Source organism: Musa acuminata, chromosome BXJ2-6, assembly GCF_036884655.1.
Source record: "Musa acuminata AAA Group cultivar baxijiao chromosome BXJ2-6, Cavendish_Baxijiao_AAA, whole genome shotgun sequence".
Taxonomy (NCBI): Eukaryota; Viridiplantae; Streptophyta; class Magnoliopsida; order Zingiberales; family Musaceae; genus Musa; species Musa acuminata.
The window spans coordinates 5,540,477-5,559,673 of record NC_088343.1 but is presented as its reverse complement, the minus strand read 5'-3'; the positions used below and the strand labels follow the sequence as shown (position 1 = coordinate 5,559,673).

Sequence of the window (19,197 nt, the reverse complement as noted above, 5' to 3'; positions counted from 1 at the left end):
AATAATATATATAATTGAATGGACAGAAACAGGATTCAATAAGCCATATTTATTCTCATTACGTCTTGCCAACACTAGGATTTACATCCATCTCACTATGAGAGGAGTACAAACTTAAGACCATATCTAGTTGGATTACTACCCCTTGGCTTGCATGGACTCGAAGGAAGAAGAACATGTCTTCAAAGTGGGCTTACAAAGGTTAGAATTGCAGGTTAGCGACTCCCAATGTACAGCCATCTTAAACTCAAACCATTCTTCATGGAGAGAAGAAAAAGTGGCCATGTTTCAAGGGTACAAACAATATTAGGAGAGATCGCCACCACTTCCTCGCTCAGTGAAATTGGTCAAAGTCAGTGAAGGTGAACCTTCCGACAAAAGAAGAAAAAACCCTTGAGCTTGGAACATGGATTGGCCATCCAACTAAAACACTCAACGCGTCAATCATAGTTTGAGGGAAGGAGGAGAGTGACCCACAAATAAACCCTACGTCGAGTCCATGCAGAGCTCAGTTGGCTGCTCTGTGCTTGTTGATCTCCTTGGTAATGGCTGCAATGCAGCTTGAGCTCCTTGCGATGCTGCCTTTCTTGGCGATGTCCCTGTCGCCATGGCCGGTGGACTGCCCCCTCGCCCCTCTCGAGGACTTCCTCAAGATCTCTCTCACGGCGTCGGCCTGGAAGAGCACCGGGTGCGTCCTCCCGAGCCTGGTGAACCTCGCGCACATGCTCATGTGCGCCTCGAGCGCCTCCTCCTCCTTCCCACCATTCTTCGCCACCTCTTCCTTCACTGCCTCGGAGCACAGGCCGCATATCCACTTCCCCGCGAACCTCTCCCGCACGCGGCGGATGTACCCCGGCGTGCACTCCTCCGACATGCCGCAGCACTCGCACTGGGCGTCCTCCACCTCGGAGATGGGTGGGAGCGTCGTTTCCACGCCCTCTCTGCCCAGCTGGAAGGAGAGGTCGGATATCGCCCTCTGCAGGCCCTCCATGGAGATCCGCCGAGGCCTTTGATGGTGGTGGAAGCTGTTCTTGGAGCAGGGAGCGATGAGCGTTTCTCCATTGGTTGCCATGGCGGTCTGTGAATGAGTTGAGCCAAACGAGATATATCAGCACTACTACTCAAGACTGTAATGAAGCTTCAAAAACAAATGTGGAGATCAGAAATGAAGCCTGAGATCAGCTTTGGCATCAAAGTGAGTTACTAACTCAAACCTACAGCCCTTTTTATAGCAGTCACTGAGAGCAAAACCTGAAAGCTCTAGATTTCTCGTGCAACTGGTGCACCTTTTCATTGCATGGCTATGGAGATCCCATCACTACTGACCTCAATCTTTCATATGGAGTTAAACCGCAGCATCATGGTGATCTATCATACGATAAAGCATTTGCTGGTCAGGAAGGATTAACAAAGAAACGTCATGAGATGAACGGATAACTGTATTGATGCTAGAAACTTACATGGAACAAGACGCTTTCAACTTGGCAATAAATTACAGACGCTTGGGTCGAAATCTTGATGCAAAAGGTTTCACGTGTAGATCAACCAGAGCCATGTATGCACGGGCGCAGTAGTTTGCGTGGTGACATGGTTTCCTCCGGGCCATGGATTGGTACATGAATGTTACATGGCATTCACGAGAACGCCGATGCATGCGGAGAGAAGGGCCAATAGAACTCAGAAGGAGTTTGAGAGGACGAACCTTTTCCTCTATGGTCGGAAGGTGTCAGGGGGACATTCTATGGAGTTCTGGATCACTTGGGAATTGATGGTGGGGTTACGAGTAATGGGTGCAGAGAGATAAGGCTTCACTTGTTTTGTTGCAGTCCTGCCACCAGGAGATAAAGATGAGGTTGAAGACACACGAAGGATCACATGCTCTGTCATGCACAAACACTTTATTCGCAGTGTTATCGAAGCCTGAGGCTGTGATGACAACCGAAAGAGGTCCTGCCACAGCCACAGCTCTAGACGCACTTAATTGCCGCTTCAAGGCAAGTAAAATGGAAGGAAGAAAGAGGAGTCATGCATGATAAAAGCACAGCATTTCATGCTGAGACCAAACGCTGAACACTCCCATATATATGTTTGAATATGGCCTAAATCTCGCTCCTGTTGGAGAGTAAGTATCATGAGCTACAAATAATCAAGGTTTACATGTCACCCAACAATCGAGATCCAGGTGGATTTTGCCTATATGTCTGGAAGTCTGGGGAGAATGGTGACCTCACTCTCTAGCATCAATTCTTTAGGTCCATTTCTCAATCCATCCATGAAGCTGCATCCTTCGAAAGTTCATTTAGACTGTATGTTTTACATGTTAATACACCATATGAGCCAATGAGGTAATACAGCATGGCCTGCTTCTCGAGTCTGCAGAAGAGTGGAACTAAGAATTAGTAGAAGTTGGTGAGGTTGGATATATATACAGCAAATAAGTCTCAACTCTCTTTTGAGCTCATCGATGAAACAAAGAGAAGATACAGTTCTTAGGCCTCGATTCTTTGTCAGCTGAAACTGTTGAAAGTTTGACAGTAGTAGTAGATTCTTCTGAAACACAGGCAGAACATTAATTTTAGATAGGATTACATGATGAATTAAGCAGTTTGGCATAGATTGCAATCACAAAGACAAAAAATTTCTTGAACTTTAGCAGACTGGGGAAACTCCAATCACATCTCAATCCATGAGAGACAATGCAGAAGAGCTGAAATGACCATTTTCTTATAGTTCCTCTTTCTGAAGTATTTTGATCTTTGAGATGTTCATTTCGTTTATCCTTTGTTCCTGAAAGGCTTGGATGAAGATTATGGACTCCTTCCAACACCATGGCAAATTGAAGGATGGATGACAGGTGCATTTTGAGATCTTCTAACTTATTGCGAAAGTTATGTCATAGCTTACAAATGCTATATAAAACTTCACTTTGACCGCTGTAATAATGATGAGGAAAAACCATGATAATCAAATTAATCACAAAAACGGATAATTTTTTGTTCTTATGATTGAAAAACACATTTGATCTTTGAATAATTATGTTAGTTATATGTGTTGTGCAAATCAATCACGTGAGTGATAATTCGTGTGACTTGACAAATAGTCTTTTAGCTTATTATATTTTAACATTTATTACTTTATATTACTTATTGTATATATACATATAACATGTAATTTTATCACTACATCTTTGAATAATTGAACACCGATGCATTTAATATATAATTTCTCTATTTTATTTGTTCAAATCTTCGTCCCATTGGAGAAATTAAAATAATAATATATGTCAAATATTTTTAACTATTATCGATGAGTGTAATACAATATATATATTTTTTAAAAGTTAGGTTATGAGACTCAATCAATCATTTCACGGACTACACGTGAAACAAATGATCATTTGAATACAAGGATGGGTACATAAGTCGTAAGAAATCACCATCTACATTAAATCCTTCATTGACTCGATGGATGGATTCCATCAAAAGCGTACTGAGAGTGATTGAGCCACTCTTGTTTGGTTCTTCGACACAGATCTTGTGGTGTACACATCCACCTTCTCAAGTTGGCCAAATGGCTTCTCTTCCTTCTCCTCCTTGTCTCTAACTTCGATGAAGTCCTTCATTCCCCATTAAAGTTGCTAATTACCCTCGGAATAGTGCTTTAAAATTGCAAAAACAACACCCTAAGAAACTTAATATTACTTTGGAAGGAATATATATATATATATATATATATATATATATATATATATATATATATATATATATATATATATATATACATACATATTCTTTTTTCTTCTTTCTTAAAAGGTTTTTTTTTTCATCTTTAAATACCCTTCCCCTCCTCCTCCCCTCTCTCTCAAACCCAAGAGTTTCCTCTCTCTCTCTCTCTCTCTCTCGCTCTCTCTCCATATAGACTCTCATTTTTCCAAATGGAGTCGTCCAGTGCAGCCAAGAAGCTGTGGCACATTGTGAGGGTTGTGTTCTACATGCACCGGAAGAGCCTCTCCATGCACAAGCTCATGGTGGATCTCCACCTCCTCCTCAAGCGTGGCAAGAACACCGGTAAAGCCCTCGGTCATCTAGTCACCTTCCACCACCACGGCCACCTCCATGGCGTCGCTGCCATGTACTCGGGCTTTTCCTGCCGGTCCATGGATCCAGACCGCGCCTTCTACAGCCCCCGGGAGGTGGAGTTCAGCTGCAGCAGCACTCCTTCGTACCCTTCCCTCCATGCCATCAGGCGAAGGAACCGCCACCGCCGCTACGACTACGACTACGACGCTGTGGCGGTGGCGACTGCATTTGAGACACTGGACTTCGAGATATCTGATGCCGAGTCGGTCGTGCCGTCTCCATCACCGGCGGGCGCGCGACAACTGAGGATTACAGACTCACCATTTCCACTGACGGAAGATGAGGAAGCAGCCTACCAGCACATCGACCAGGAGGCAGAGGAGTTCATCAGGAGGTTCTACGAGCAGCTTCGTCTTCAGCAAAGGATTCCGGTGACGCCAGAATACAGTCACCACCGCCATGAACCATTGATGGGACGAGCATGACATGTTCTTCTTCATATATAGTCCTCTCTGAAACCTCCCACGTAGAACAGAACAGAATGTGAGTCCGTGTTGCTCACATCGTCTTTTCTTTCAGCAACACCATTGATTTCTGTACGGAAAGGAGCCGAGTGTAGAGCCGTAAATGAGATTGTAACTCTGGATGTTGGTGGATCTGAGCATTGGTCAAGCTCTTTTCCCATACTTGTTTCTCTCTTTCTCTTTTCGAGGCATCATATACGTAGAAGAGACTCCTTTAATCTATACTTCGACTATGGATTTATTGTTAGCTCTGAAGTCTGAAATCTGAATGCAGGTTTGCACCTAATGCAGATTACATTCTGCACTACTACTCTGTCTCTTTGACTTGAAAGTATCTCCTGATCATATTCCAAAAACCTTCATGATTTCACAGAGAGCATCCAAAATCCCCTGTAGGATTACACCTTATTGGATTATACTCTGCACACCTTTTAGATCTAAAAGGGCAGTTTGATCTACATAATTTTTTTGTGATCTTGAAATCCTTGATAAACATAAATTTCCCGATTTGACACTTACAATCAAATAATAAAAGCACTTAACCTCTTAGCCACTTACTAATGTACTTGCAGAGTTGATCTTATGATGGACTTATGCTGGATATCAATTAACTGCTCCTTTTCAGATGTTTCATGTTTCTGAACCTTACAACAAAAAGCTAAAAGAAAAAACATTGTACTCACCAAATCCTTTTTGAACTTTTGCTCATTGCCCTCCACAGGATCAGAGTGAAATATTTGGAACTTTCCAGAACAACAATTCATGATTGCTTTCAGGACTTGATACAACTTAGTTGAATGTTAATCATGAGGATCTTAGATTTCAGTTGCCATTTTTCAGGACCCGATAGAACAAGTCTTAAATTGTTTTAGGAGTCAATTCTTTAGGTCAACAAATCATATTGGTGATCAACCAAGCTATATATGAACTCTAGTTGTCATCAAAGAAAATTGAAGGCACAAACTCTTATTCAAACATCAACAAGTTTTCTAAGTTTCTGACTCTAAAATCTAAGAATCTTGTCCGGTTATTGCATGAAACTCCACAATAAGGTGCACAAGAGGAATGCTTTCAAAGAGAATGGCATAACTAAAGCACAACAAAACCCAAAGAAGCTAGCAATAATTCAATAAGCATCAAGAGGGAAGAAACACTGAAAAATGATGTCCTTTTTCATGTGTTGATGCATCTTGTCGCAACCAGAAGGACATTGATTCCATCAACATCACTCACTGAGGACCAGCTAAGCATGCTTCTTACGTAAGTAATGCATCCATGGATGGCTCTTTCCTATAGCAATTATGAGGAGTGAAAGGCTTCTCTTTGAATGCCTGCTGCATTGCTTTTTGGTATTTGAGAGAGATGCATAGCTGACAACTAAATCATTTTGAAAACTTGGATCCAAATTGATTGCATGGTTGTCATTGTTTTTTGGTATTTGTGTAGGTGGTGTAATGGCTAGGGCAGACAGTGACCATGCTAAGGACTGGTTTGGAAACTAAGGTGGGAACACTGGAAGAGTTGTATTATTAGGAAAAGGTCTCTCTCATGCATTTAAGTTTTCTTTTTCCACCTCTCATAATCAACAATCATGTATTTATTTGCATATTGATGCCATTCAACAAGCAAGTTTGATAGATGTAACATTTTCTCACTAGATCCCAATCAACTCTTATGATTAATTTATGATACACGACATGCATGATTTATCACCACATATATATTTGCTCCATATTTTTATCAAAAAAATTTATTTTAAAATATAATATTATTTTGATTTTATCATGAAGTGAAGAAAATTGAATCTAATATTGGATGGGAGTGCCAGGAAAGATTTTCTCTTTCCAAACCCTTAGCTTTTATATGCTTATTCAATAAGTCTATTTTGAATTCACCAGTCGCTAATGCTACACTAGTCATCCCTACTGAAGCCTAACTTAGTAAGTTTAAGTTCTCATAAAAATTATACATACTATTATCCATTTTTATTCCAATTTGTCCAATAAGCTCAATCCCCCAAAGCCAATACCAAGAATCAACAATGAATCCAAAGAAATGTTATAAAAGGTTCTCCATAATGTGTAATCTACGCACCATACTCTTAATCAAGAACTTGATCTACTAAAATGATTAGATGTATATTCCATAATTGAGTTACATTTTAAAGTTAGGGATCAACTCTTTGAGATGGATTAATGATAAAGTCAAGATTTCTAATGATAGACGTTCCATCCGCTTATAATACTATCATCAAATATTCAATCCTCAACTTATAACATACTCTTCAAATTACCCAATGAATGAGTTCATTTTTTACTATATTATTATTTAAATTAGGACATAATACATGCTATTTGTTTAAAGAGACTTTGCCTTAAAAGTCTCGATAATATTATTTAACTTTTGTATATCTCTCGAATTCTTAGAATCCATTACTAACTTAAAAATGAAAGAAACTTTATCATATCATATACACCTTCCATATAATTTTATAGGATCATCAATCAAAATCTTAACTTTTGATGCTGATGCTCATGAAAGTGGACGCTAATTAAAACCAAAGTTTCTTTACATTTAAGTGTTATATCCACTATTTTCTGTACCAAGTATATCCAATCAAAAAAATCAATTGGTGGACATGAGGTACCATAGTTTTTCATCAAAATAATGATCTAAATGTAAATTCACATCTTAAAATCATTTGCATGTTGCACGAGGCCAAGACAGGTTGAATCCGCATCAAGTAAAGCAATGATTATATTACAATATATAATATCATGAAGAATATATATATATATATATATATATATATATATATATATATATATATATATATATATACACACACACGATCATCATCTGTAATGTATGGATAGTAATTTTATCCATGAGACCGAGCAAATGTTGTGGTCATTATGTGGCCCAATTATATGGCCCAATTTGTGATCCAATTATGTGGGCCAATGTTATTGTATTGGGCTATATTCGCTGGTATGAGCCCATTGAGATCGGTATGCACCAAAGGCCGTGTATATAAGCGGCATTGCCGAGATTAGGGTTTGGGTTTGGCAAACGGCTCGGTTGCGTCTCCTTCTTCCGCTGCATCGCCGCTCGCTACTCGGTACTCGCTGCTCGCTGCATTAGGAGGAGAAAATGGCAGATACGAAGGCTGTTACTATTCGAACCCGGAAATTCATGACCAATCGCCTCCTTTCCAGGAAGCAATTCGTCGGTTCCGCAGTCTTGACCCTCTGTTTTCCTTGGATTGCCGGGCAAAGATCCTATTTTGATGACGCTTTCTTGTCTTCATCGGTTGCTTTCAGGTCATCGACGTTCTTCACCCTGGGAGAGCAAATGTCTCCAAGGTGGGCGACTTTCCACGTGATGCGTCACGTTTAGGGTTGCACGTTGCTATTTTCTGAAGCGAGTTTGCTTGCTCTGTGGTCGGTGATGGTGCAGGCGGAATTGAAGGAGAAGTTGGCGAAGCTGTATGAGGTGAACGATACCAACACAATCTTTGTGTTCAAGTTCCGGACGCACTTTGGAGGAGGGAAATCGACGGGATTCGGTTTGATCTACGACACCGTAGAGAACGCCAAGAAGTATGAGCCCAAGTATCGGCTTATTAGGGTATGCTTCCATATTTTAGTTTCGCGAGCCCAGAAGTTTAGTTGCTTGTTGGTTATTTAGATATTGGTTGCGTATTGAATAGCCTGTTTATGGGTAATGCTTGATCTGGTCCCTCTTTTCATTAGATTGAGTCTTTCGTCTCCTGAACTGTTTTGGTAGATTAGTCTTTAATATTCTAGTAACAAAATCGGATTTTTAAGAGGATGCCTGATGTTGCAAGGCTGGTCGTGGTGTGGATTTTGGAAGATGTAGGGGTAATGTTGTGCCATATTTTCCATCAAATGAGATGTTCTGTGTTGCTTGGATGGACTTTGTTTAGAGGGCAATGTATGTAGAAAGTAAAGGTGATAGAGTAACAGTTATTCTTGAAATTTATAACAAAATATGTCCATTGCTGTCTGTTTCTTTTCTTTAATCCCTTATTTCTTATTCCTGTTTTTATTTCGCTCATAGACTGCTGTTTGATTTTGTTGTTTCTTTACCTGCATGCCTTTTCTTTTATTGCTTGACAATACTACAAAGCATTTCTTCTCATTGCAATGGTTGGCATAGTCTCAGTTTAGTTGATGATATCACGAAAGAACACCATAAAGAAATTGCCATCTTGGGGACCTTTGTTATCTTCTTTTTTTATTTTATATTCAAAGTTGCTTGGTGGTCATTGTTTGGAATACTTGTGCTGCCAAAGTGGCACACTGAAAAGTGAATTGCTAACCGTAATCTGCCGAGCCCAAAATTTTGAGGTGGATTAATATGTTTTGCCATCCTCCTGTCTCCTCTTACAGGTTGTAGGAGCTATCACATGAAAAATTCAGAGATTATTTGATGCAATGCCAGCCTGTAGACTGATACTTGTTAACAGTTTTGTGCCTTTTAATTTATGATTTTGTTTAATATCCATTTTATTCCATAAAAAAATATTGCACATTTTATGGTTTTTGTAGTTCCATGATTAGGCTGTGGATATGATATGGCTGTGTTATGTCCTTTTTTTCAATTTTTTTAACTGCATATGATGCAACTTTCAGATATATATACTTAATGCAGATTGGCCTTATTTATGTGCTTTGTTTTGACTCTGCTTATTTTTTCTGCTGTTGCTGAATTACATGTGAATGTCAGTTTCTTTTGGGTAAATTTGGACATCTGGTATGCTGTCTAATTATATTTGATGAAACAAAAAGTGTTATATTTTTACATTGTTACAATAATTAAAATTCTAAGTTTCTTCTTATATTAAACTAAAAATGCGTCTGAGCAATCTAACTTTTTTTAAAGATCTACAATCCAGAATGAGCCAAGAGGAATGGATGGGGGGATATGTTGTCTTAGCTGAGACATTATTATCTGCATGCATAATTCCCTGGATGTCTGCATGTATATCTATCTTTTGTTTTTACCTTTGAATGTTTTCATGAATAAATGTTATTAGTCATGAACCACTGCTATTTTTTTTGGCATATTTGAAGCTAATTCTGATCTACATATATGGTGTTTTGACAGAATGGACTTGCAACAAAAGTAGAGAAATCAAGGAAACAGATGAAGGAAAGGAAGAACAGGGCGAAGAAAGTCCGTGGTGTTAAGAAGGTAAGCTGTCTGATCTTCTCGATATCTTACAATCTACATCAGTAGTACTGTAAAAGTGCTTTCTGTATGAACAAATAGTAGGCCTTTCTAGGTATAGCAAATCACCAAGGAACAACCTTTACAGTCTCAGTTTCTGGTCCAGGCTGCAATTTTTCTGCAGTGTTCTTTGGCTTTTAAGTTCTTGTAAATTCACCATGCGTTGGCTTAATTGGAGATGCTTACTCTTCATTCTTGATGTCCAGACAAAGGCTGGAGATGCTGCTAAGGCTGGGAAGAAGAAATAAGCCAAACAGCAAGTCTTGCTACCTTACTCTACTGTTCATCATAGACGTTCTTGTCACCTAATCCACATTTTCTGAGTTGTCTCAGAAGGATGATTTTGTATTTGGTTGAGTTCAGTTTCAAGACATTTTCTGCTGTTCTGATCTTAGTTATTCATCAATTATGATGTCTTGTTTAATTTGTCATGAGCACATATTTTGCAACGAGCACTCCGACTTGTTTGAAGAACTATTTGACATGTCTTAAAGCATGTCGCTTCCTATGCACTGACTAATCCATCTTAGAGAAACAGATTAAACATGAAGCATTTGTATGATTTAACACAAGGCAGCACCAAATTGTTTGCAGCAAATAACAGAAGAAGATATTTGGGGTTGTGAGACTGTGCATCTTGGAATCAATAACCTTCTTCGTAACTGCTAGAGCTCATTGCATTGAACTGAGAATGAGAGGCTGCTGCAACAATATCATCTCCAATGCTCGAACCATCAGTGGCCAGCTTGGTCACAGCAGACTCGGAGTCATCTTCTCCCAGCATCTCCTCCAATGAGCTCTCCACGAATCTCATTGCATCATACTGAGAGTACGAGGCTGCAACAAGAGCAGCGCCAACGCTTGAACCATCGGTGGCCAGCTTGGTCACAGCAGACTCGGAGTCGCCTTCTCCCAGCATCTCCTCCAATGTGCTCTCCACGCATCTCATTGCGTTGTACTGAGAGTGCGAGGCTGCGACAGGAGCATCTCCAATGCTCGAACCATCAGTGGCCAGCTTGGTCGCAGCAGACTCGGAGTCATCTTCTCCCAGCATCTCCTCCAATGTGCTCTCCACGAATCTCATTGCATTATCTTGAGAGTGCGAGGCTGCAACAAGAGCAGCGCCAACGCTCGAACCATCAGTGGCCAGCTTGGTCACAGCAGACTCGGAGTCGCCTTCTCCCAGCATCTCCTCCAATGTATTATGGACGCATCCCATTGCGTTGTTCTGAGAGTGCGAGGCTGCAACAAGAGTATCTCCAATGCTCGAACCATCAGTGGGCAGCTTGGTCACAGCAGACTCGGAGTCATCTTCTCCCAGCATCTCCTCCAATGTGCTCTCCACGCATCTCATTGCATCGGACTGAGAGTGCGAGGGTGCAACAAGAGCAGCGCCAACTCTCGAACCATCAGTGGCCAGCTTGGTCACAGCAGACTCGGAGTCATCTTCTCCCAGCATCTCCTCCAATGTGCTCTCCACGAATCTCATTGCATTATCTTGAGAGTGCGAGGCTGCAACAAGAGCAGCGCCAACGCTCGAACCATCAGTGGCCAGCTTGGTCACAGCAGACTCGGAGTCGCCTTCTCCCAGCATCTCCTCCAATGTATTATGGACGCATCCCATTGCGTTGTTCTGAGAGTGCGAGGCTGCAACAAGAGTATCTCCAATGCTCGAACCATCAGTGGGCAGCTTGGTCACAGCAGACTCGGAGTCATCTTCTCCCAGCATCTCCTCCAATGTGCTCTCCACGCATCTCATTGCATCGGACTGAGAGTGCGAGGGTGCAACAAGAGCAGCGCCAACTCTCGAACCATCAGTGGGCAGCTTGGTCACAGCAGACTCGGAGTCATCTTCTCCCAGCATCTCCTCCAATGTGCTCTCCACGCATCTCATCGCATCGGACTGAGAGTGCGAGGTTGCAACAAGAGCAGCGCCAATGCTCGAACCATCAGTGGCGAGCTTGGTCACGGCAGACTTGGAGTCATCTTCTCCCAGCATCTCGTCCAATGTGCTCTCCACGCATCTCGTTGCATTGTACTGAGAGTGGGAGGCTGCAACAAGAGCAGCTCCAATGCTCGAACCATCATTGGCCAGCTTGATCACAGCAGACTCGGAGTCATCTTCTCCAAGCAGCTCCCGCAATGTGCTCTCCACGCATCTCCGAAACTTGCTGTAGTGCTCGAAGAGCCCCCCATCCACAGCTACTACAGCCTTCTTCTTCCCATCATCACTGCCAACCCTCCTCTGCTTCAAGAGAACACCTGCTATCCCTGCGGCAGCAAGTCGAGCCGCGCGCTCCGCGATCGCGTCGCAGATCCTTACAACCATTCTTCTTGTGTCCATGGAGGTGCCATCCACCTGATACAACTCAGAAGGGAAGCTTAAATGAAAACAGATCTCACGGTCATGGTGGCCAAGTGGAAGAACGAGACACGTACCCCAAATATCTCCTTCAACTTGCTCCCGACGACGCCGAGATTGGATGTCGTATCGTGATTCATGGCAGACACCACCGGAGTCCTGCACAATTACAAATCAAGGTTGGAAACATAGAATGGCAGCAGAAACTATTTGGGGACACTGCAAGCTTAGTACATACGTTAGTATGAAACGTTCTTCGAGTTTAGAGGGAACAGTATCACCGAACAGAGCAGCTTCTTCTGCTAATCTCAACAGGACTCGTCTCACAAGTTCTCCCAGATACATCCCTGAGATCAACTTCTCAAAGATCTGAAGAACAAGGAAGACAAAGCACACCATGAGTCCTAAAGATCGGCACATAGATGATGGATACCATGGCTGAATACATGCCTGTTCACCAGGGTTGATGCTCTCCCAGTCTAATTCTCGGTCATACTCTGTTATGGGAAGATGACATGACTGGAAGTTGCCCCATTCCATGTTTATAACCTGCAAATCCATACATGAAGCTCATAAGAATTAATGAGAGCATCTCAAGGGTGAACTTAATGAGAAATCATCAAGCGAAGCAATCACCATCTCCCCTGATTGAGGTTGAAGGCCATGGTATCTGGGGATTGCACTTGAACTTTCTACATAGGCTGCATTTGTTCCAGTTCCAAGAATGACAGCAAGAACAACATCGTTATCATAGTATCTGGAACCTGCCAATGTGCCGACTGCATCGTTTACCTGCATCTCCAGAGCACAATGCATCTTAAATCGCAGAATCCGATGGATGAATGCAGCTAATGTTCTTGGTGGCTCAACTGGAAAGATGTTAGGATTTACCAGCGCTGCGATGCGCATGTCAAGATGTTGCCTCTCCATGGCTTTAGTCAGCTCAACAGATATATCTTTTCCAACCTGAATCCAACAGATCGATCGATACAGAACTCAAAAGTATACTGAGAACAAAGAGGTCTACGATAGATACTGAGTCTATTTAAGTGAAAAGAGTGAGAATCATATCAATCACTTCTTAGATAATTTAGGTCAGCTATCATCATATAATATTCTCAGAAGTCTTTCCTCTGTTACAGCTAATATAGTAGGTTAAACAGGACTTACAGTCTCATCGATAGAGAAACCCTTAGTCCACTTGACAAGAACTCCAGCTGAAACTGAAGACTGCCTCATTGGGAAAGAGAATGTGAAGCCAATCTCTCTCTGTCTGTCACCTTCTATGAGACAATCTTTGGCAGCAAAGTCTGCTAATTCTATCGCGATGAAATCGAATAACTCCTAAAAGAAAAACCAATGACGAGCAACTCGGAGTCATGGTAAAGAAATCTGGAAGAACAGTATGAAGCAGCAGGTGAATTTGCTCACATCAGAGCTTCCAAACATCAAGTGCGGGGGAATGGGAACCTCTTTGCTTTCTTGTTCGATGATACCTCTTTCCTTCCCACCTAGCTGTACTCGAAGAACGCGGAAGTTTGTTCCTCCGAGGTCCAATCCATAAAACAGTCCTTCTTCATCCCTAAGGTTGTAAAAGAAGAGAAGAAGAGCTGTGGTCGATATAAGTTGTTCAAAGAGTCGATCTTTCGCACCAGATCTCAAAGAAGATGATACGTTGGGAGGAGGGATGGAGAGGGCGTACCCCGTCGGGAGCTTGTCGACGAAGCTGGGTAGCATCCTGAGCTTGCTCCCGCCGGCGTCTGCCGCGAGGAGGCCAGCGTGCATCTCAGCCGCCATCGCCTGAGCCACCTGCTTCAACCTCTCGGTCGGCGTCGCGCACGCCTCCTCGAGCTGCCTCACGATCTCCTCCGCCCGCGGCCACCGGCGCGTCCTCCGCCTCACGACCTCCGCCGCCGCCGCGGCCAGTGCGCACACCACCGCTGTCGCTGCCGCCGCTGTCCTCATCACTAACTTCCTACAACAACTACGACAGACGGCTCAAGAAGCCGAAGCTTTTATAGACCCATTCGGGGTGGCAAACACAGGAGGGAGAAGGGGAGTAGCTACTGTTCACGTGAAGAGTTACGCGCCTCTTCCTTTTCCTTGTTTGCATGCGTATCTGTTTTTGCCTGCCTTGGGAGTCGCAACGCTCGCGTGCCTTGTGATGGCTGTTTGTTGCAGGACGATAACACTCGTGCATGGAGAGGGACGAAGGAAGCGAGAGGGAGATGATTAAGAGCCGTTTTGTTTGCTTCCACCTGACCGAGTCACCCCCGATAAGTTTCAGGGGTGACGTGGACGATTGCATTTATTGAAATATCCAACTTGGATATTATATTGAAAATATTGGAAAATCAAATCGGATCATGTCCAGCTAATAGTATACACCAGTCCAAAAATGGGATCGACTTTGAAATGATCCACCAGTGACAAAAAAGAATTCTCTTTATTTTGTTCATCATTGACAAGTATTTCCACCCAAAATGCTTCTTTTTCTTTTGAACTACATTCTTATACTATTAATGACATGAGTAGATAGGATTAACAAGTGAAGGTGAACCTCCAATAGCACATACATCCAAGTCTTGAAGGAAGAAGCATGGAACCAAACAGGCAGCTGCCATGGCTTGCCATCTCTCTATCCCATGCCTAGGAGTTACCAATTATCCTTATCTTGATGTCAGGAGAGACGGCAGTCATCACGCCAAGTTCATCCACAACTCATAACTCATCTCTGGCTATTGTAAGTGCATCCGCATCTCAGTCTGCTGTCCTACCCCACCTTTTGCTTACACTGCTATTGTACGCTACACACAAAGTGACTTGAGATGTTAAACTTTTGAGCTTGTTATTGTTCCTTGAAGCCAATCTCAGCTGGTTAAGCATGAAGCAAACATGATCAAGTCTTAAACTTCAACTTATGAGACATATGTTGATTTCCAGAGAAAAAAAGTGACATTCTTCATGAACATAGCATCTATATATAGGCATGCTATAAAGTAGATAGAATGAGAGAAAGACCATTTTACTACATGAAAGTGGCAATGTGAGTGAATGAATGAATGGACACCCGAGTGTGTGTTTACTAGAATGACTGGCTTAAAATGATATTTATTAAACCAAGGGGCGATAATTTCTGGAGATGAAGAACAAAAGACGATATCTAGCTATACATTATAAGATGCTCCATATAACCACAAAAATAATTTGCTCCATTTGTCATGTCATGCCTAATATCACATAGACTGTTTGCCATTTATAAGATCATAAGAGAAAGAGAAATCATGTTCCTAGTCTGCATTTTGTTTAAAGAAGTTCATTTCTTTGCAACAATTACAACGAAGATGGTAATTATGAAAAGCAACTCATGGCAGACACAATGGAAGACCAGCACAAGCTAACATACCATCAACATATATAACCAGCACACAGAGACAACCTACATCTCTTCAAGTTTTTCCGGACATCCTCAACATGCAGGTCACCATGTCCAACATGATTAATCATGTAAAAAAAAGTCTAATTAACATTGTCTTCTTGTAAAGAAATTGACTAATGACGATGCTTTCATTACCAGCATGCAACAGATTATTCATTCATTGTACTCAATGCAGTGTCAGGTAGACTGTAAGCCATAAGGACTTAAGATGAGCTAATTCAAATGGTTCAAACACTGTATGTCAAATTCGGAATCTTTGATCAGGAAGATAATCACCAAACCTCACAAGACTGCACTGTCCAGGAGTCATGGGTTCATCATAGATGCCAGTGATCAAAGACGGCTTTATTCACAGTAACACCACCAGAATCCTGACAATCAATAATTTAAATGCAAGTAAAAGAAAAGACATACAATATTACATATCAAGTTATCATCACTAAGATTTTGATTGATGCATGGGAGGATTACACCTGCTTGCATGTAGCAAACATGAAAAGGAAACCAAACTGGATGTCCTGAAAAAACTAAAAGATTAAAACCACAATCTGTAGGGTCAGTAGGTGCTTATTCTAAGGTGAATCTGAACATGATTCATATTCCCTTGTCCCACTAGACTCTGTAGAAGATCGTCATTGCAAAAAATTGATGACCCATAAAACTAAACAACCAAATTTCGCTTTTTAGCATGTAAAACTTAAAATATGAGAATTTACATAATTGGCAGTCTGTTTTCCTGCCAAATAGCAACTTCAAGATGAGCAGAGGAGACAAATGAAAATGATGATATAACAGTCTCCATATTTAGATTTGTGAACCTCAGTGACCAATGGTGCATTAGCATATACCATATGTGCTAGATCTGAGGCTCTTTGAAAGATAGAAATGCGCAAAATATTTGCAACTTTAGGATGCCAAAGAGATTGAATCGAAAGACACCTGACTAAATTTGTTCAAAGCATATAGGAAATAGCTTCCTTAATAACGTAGGGGAAAGCAGCCAATTTTATAGAATGAAATAGAAACGAATCACACATATTCCTTAAAAGAATAATAAACCTAGATTCAACAGTAGATTGATAGTGGCCTTGTTTTCAGCTTGAGATAACCTACACGCAATTTAGTGATGATGGAAGTGTCAGGAAACTGCAGCATATTTCAAATATAGTATTCCATCCACTGAGAGATAAAATTCGTCTCCGAATGCAAATGGTTAGGGGTTTATACATGTGAATCACTATGTATGCCGACTAGATCATTCGATAACCAGCTAAATGAAGAACATTTATCTCAAAGAGAGGGTTTTTACATTGAATCCACATCACAATCGAGGAATCTCATAAGAGGTCACTCATGAAGAACGCCCAAAGTTTGCAATAGGAGCGAGAACCAGGAAATAGCGCCGGCGACAGCCCCAGACGGAACAGGTGACTCCGAATGCACCGATCGACCACAAAAATCATCGAAATCTTGATCCGCTCAAGGAAACGGGGGAACAAGAGATGGGGAAGTACCTGAGGAAAGAAAGCGGTCTGGGTCCAGGCTCCGCCAGCCGCCGTGTGGTGCTGACCGACCACCTCACGCATCAGGTGGTCGTCGACGTACGATTGCCACGGCATGCTCCTCTTCCCCTCTCCCCTGTAGCCTCTACGAAGCGGTCGTCGTAAGTCAACCAAGCAATCGGTTGGCATATTTATACGTCATCAAACAAGGGAGATGATTGAGTGATGACCGTCGATCCTTCCCTTTGCGAATCTCGACGCAGCGTCCGGAGCCCATACTAAGAAAACGGGTTAAATTAATCCTTCTAATTTGCGGAATATCATGTAATTAATTATATAGCCCCTAATTAATATTTCATATACGTCACATTAATTGTACAGATGTTATCGGCTTGAATTTGTCAGTCCAAAATCCAACTGATCTCAACCTTTCTTTTCCCCCAAAATTAAGTCGCAAGAAGCTCATATACCTTCCACAAGGAATTAATTGAAAGAGAAGATTCTGAAACATATCAAGCAACTCAATTCCTCTGATTCGGTAATACAAGTTTATATCTTTCTTAATAAAAAAATTCAGAGTTTTTATAAAATAGATTTGGCTTAACGTGTATTATTTTATTTTATTTTATTTTCTTTGTTTGCATTAGATTTGGGCTTGATTTAATGCATTCTAGAGGTCCATTGGGCTCCTTTTTTTGTCTGCTTCATAGGTGATAAAGCCCAGTAAAAATTAAGTTCCCCCCTGCTTGAAACATGACATTACATTCTTCTACACATGCATACACATTATATATATATATATATACACACACACACACACACACACACACAAACCTTAACAATAGTAGTTTAGTATTGCAGCTGTTCTTCTTTATTTGCGTTCATTCTTTCAAATGGTAGGCTAAAGGTAGGCAGGCTGTTCTGATGAGCAAGGAATCATCTTCTCTTCACTGCATGATTGCTAACTTAATGCAAACTGATGTCACTGAGAATCCAAGGATCTGAACCATCATTGCAGAGGCAAACTGGATTAGGCAGGTGGAGATCACCAAATTAAACAAAAGTTTCCTCAAGTGCTTGTCTTTGTCTCCCCTCTTTTCCAGGTAGGTTGGTGAGATTCCCATCTGAGTGTTCTCAGTTAAAGGCAGCAGCAAAAACTATGAGCTTTGTAATGCACTGCAGTATGGATCAAGTCGATCCTCGGTCCATTTCACCATTGTAAGGTTTTATGAGTTCTTCATGTGGCTGAACTTTGAACAAAGTGGTTTTGCAGGTGAATGCTGATCGAATGTTTCCTGCAATCCAGTAGAAAAGAACATGGTGTGTGTGACCTGACAAGGCCAAAATGTAGGAGATGCTAATAATGCTTACTGTCACTCCACAAGAAGAATCTTAGAACTCATCTTCATCTTTCTCTTCCACCATTTTCAATGCCTGCTTATTCCTGGGTGTGAGACAAGGTGCTCATCATCATCGGCATCATCATGTCTTTATTCCTAACATGCCTAACCCTAAAAGTATTTAATATGATAGGTTGGAGCTGCACTGGAGCATTAAAGGAAGAGAACCATCCTAAAAAGTAGCTCATTTGCAAGAATCCATAAAGGAAGCCCATGTTCTGTTATTCTCCAAACCACTACACAACTCTTCTTGCAAGTTATTTATGGGACTCCGAATGCCCTTTGAAGAGCATCCAAGATCTTCAATAAAGAGAAGAAGATGAGCATTGCCTTTAGGAGGGAGTGAAGAAGACATGGCACTCTTTTCTATCTCCTGCTGAGAGGGACACTCGCATCTGCATGCTGCATGCTTGCTATGCTTGGATTCAAATTTGTTGTATCTAAAGGCAACACTTGTCTCAGTACAAGAAGTAAATGACTACGGACATGAAGTGGGAGAAGAATAAGATGTCACTCGATGAACATAAACAACAAGACATCAGATTCATGGATGTAATGTGAGCAATAACATCCCAACTCACTTAAATTGAGTTTGGATATCTTCCAACATAGTTGGGTTTAATTAGATTAGATAG

The 19,197-nt window shown here is 41.6% G+C and overlaps 4 protein-coding genes and 1 long non-coding RNA gene across 5 annotated transcripts; 2 read left to right on the top strand and 3 right to left on the bottom strand.

Moving 5' to 3' along the window:
- Positions 1 to 34: 34 nt before the first annotated feature.
- Positions 35 to 1,184, bottom strand: LOC103987038 (uncharacterized). Its single transcript, XM_009405223.3, has one exon. It carries the CDS (start codon positions 1,070 to 1,072, stop codon positions 509 to 511), a length of 564 nt encoding a protein of 187 aa, XP_009403498.2. The 5' UTR covers positions 1,073 to 1,184; the 3' UTR covers positions 35 to 508.
- Positions 1,185 to 3,864: 2,680 nt separating this feature from the next.
- LOC103987037 (uncharacterized) lies at positions 3,865 to 4,827 on the top strand. Its single transcript, XM_009405222.3, has one exon. The coding sequence runs from the start codon at positions 3,935 to 3,937 to the stop codon at positions 4,562 to 4,564; it is 630 nt and encodes a 209-aa protein (XP_009403497.2). The 5' UTR covers positions 3,865 to 3,934; the 3' UTR covers positions 4,565 to 4,827.
- A 2,837-nt stretch (positions 4,828 to 7,664) lies between these two features.
- On the top strand, positions 7,665 to 10,283 carry LOC135614403 (small ribosomal subunit protein eS24z-like). The gene is made up of 5 exons (XM_065111757.1): positions 7,665 to 7,831; positions 7,927 to 7,968; positions 8,063 to 8,233; positions 9,737 to 9,823; positions 10,066 to 10,283. Exons 1-5 carry the CDS (start codon positions 7,757 to 7,759, stop codon positions 10,105 to 10,107), a joined length of 417 nt encoding a protein of 138 aa, XP_064967829.1. The 5' UTR covers positions 7,665 to 7,756; the 3' UTR covers positions 10,108 to 10,283.
- Positions 10,284 to 10,502: 219 nt separating this feature from the next.
- On the bottom strand, positions 10,503 to 14,186 carry LOC103988247 (hexokinase-2-like). The gene is made up of 9 exons (XM_065110716.1): positions 13,924 to 14,186; positions 13,653 to 13,803; positions 13,392 to 13,565; positions 13,113 to 13,187; positions 12,858 to 13,013; positions 12,672 to 12,770; positions 12,460 to 12,590; positions 12,299 to 12,380; positions 10,503 to 12,218 (listed from the first exon to the last, which is right to left on the bottom strand). Exons 1-9 carry the CDS (start codon positions 14,184 to 14,186, stop codon positions 10,503 to 10,505), a joined length of 2,847 nt encoding a protein of 948 aa, XP_064966788.1.
- Positions 14,187 to 14,648: 462 nt separating this feature from the next.
- LOC103987035 (uncharacterized) lies at positions 14,649 to 17,320 on the bottom strand. The gene is made up of 3 exons (XR_671847.3): positions 17,175 to 17,320; positions 15,942 to 16,031; positions 14,649 to 15,028 (listed from the first exon to the last, which is right to left on the bottom strand). It is a non-coding gene; the product is annotated as an uncharacterized LOC103987035 (long non-coding RNA).
- Between the last annotated feature and the right edge of the window lie 1,877 nt (positions 17,321 to 19,197).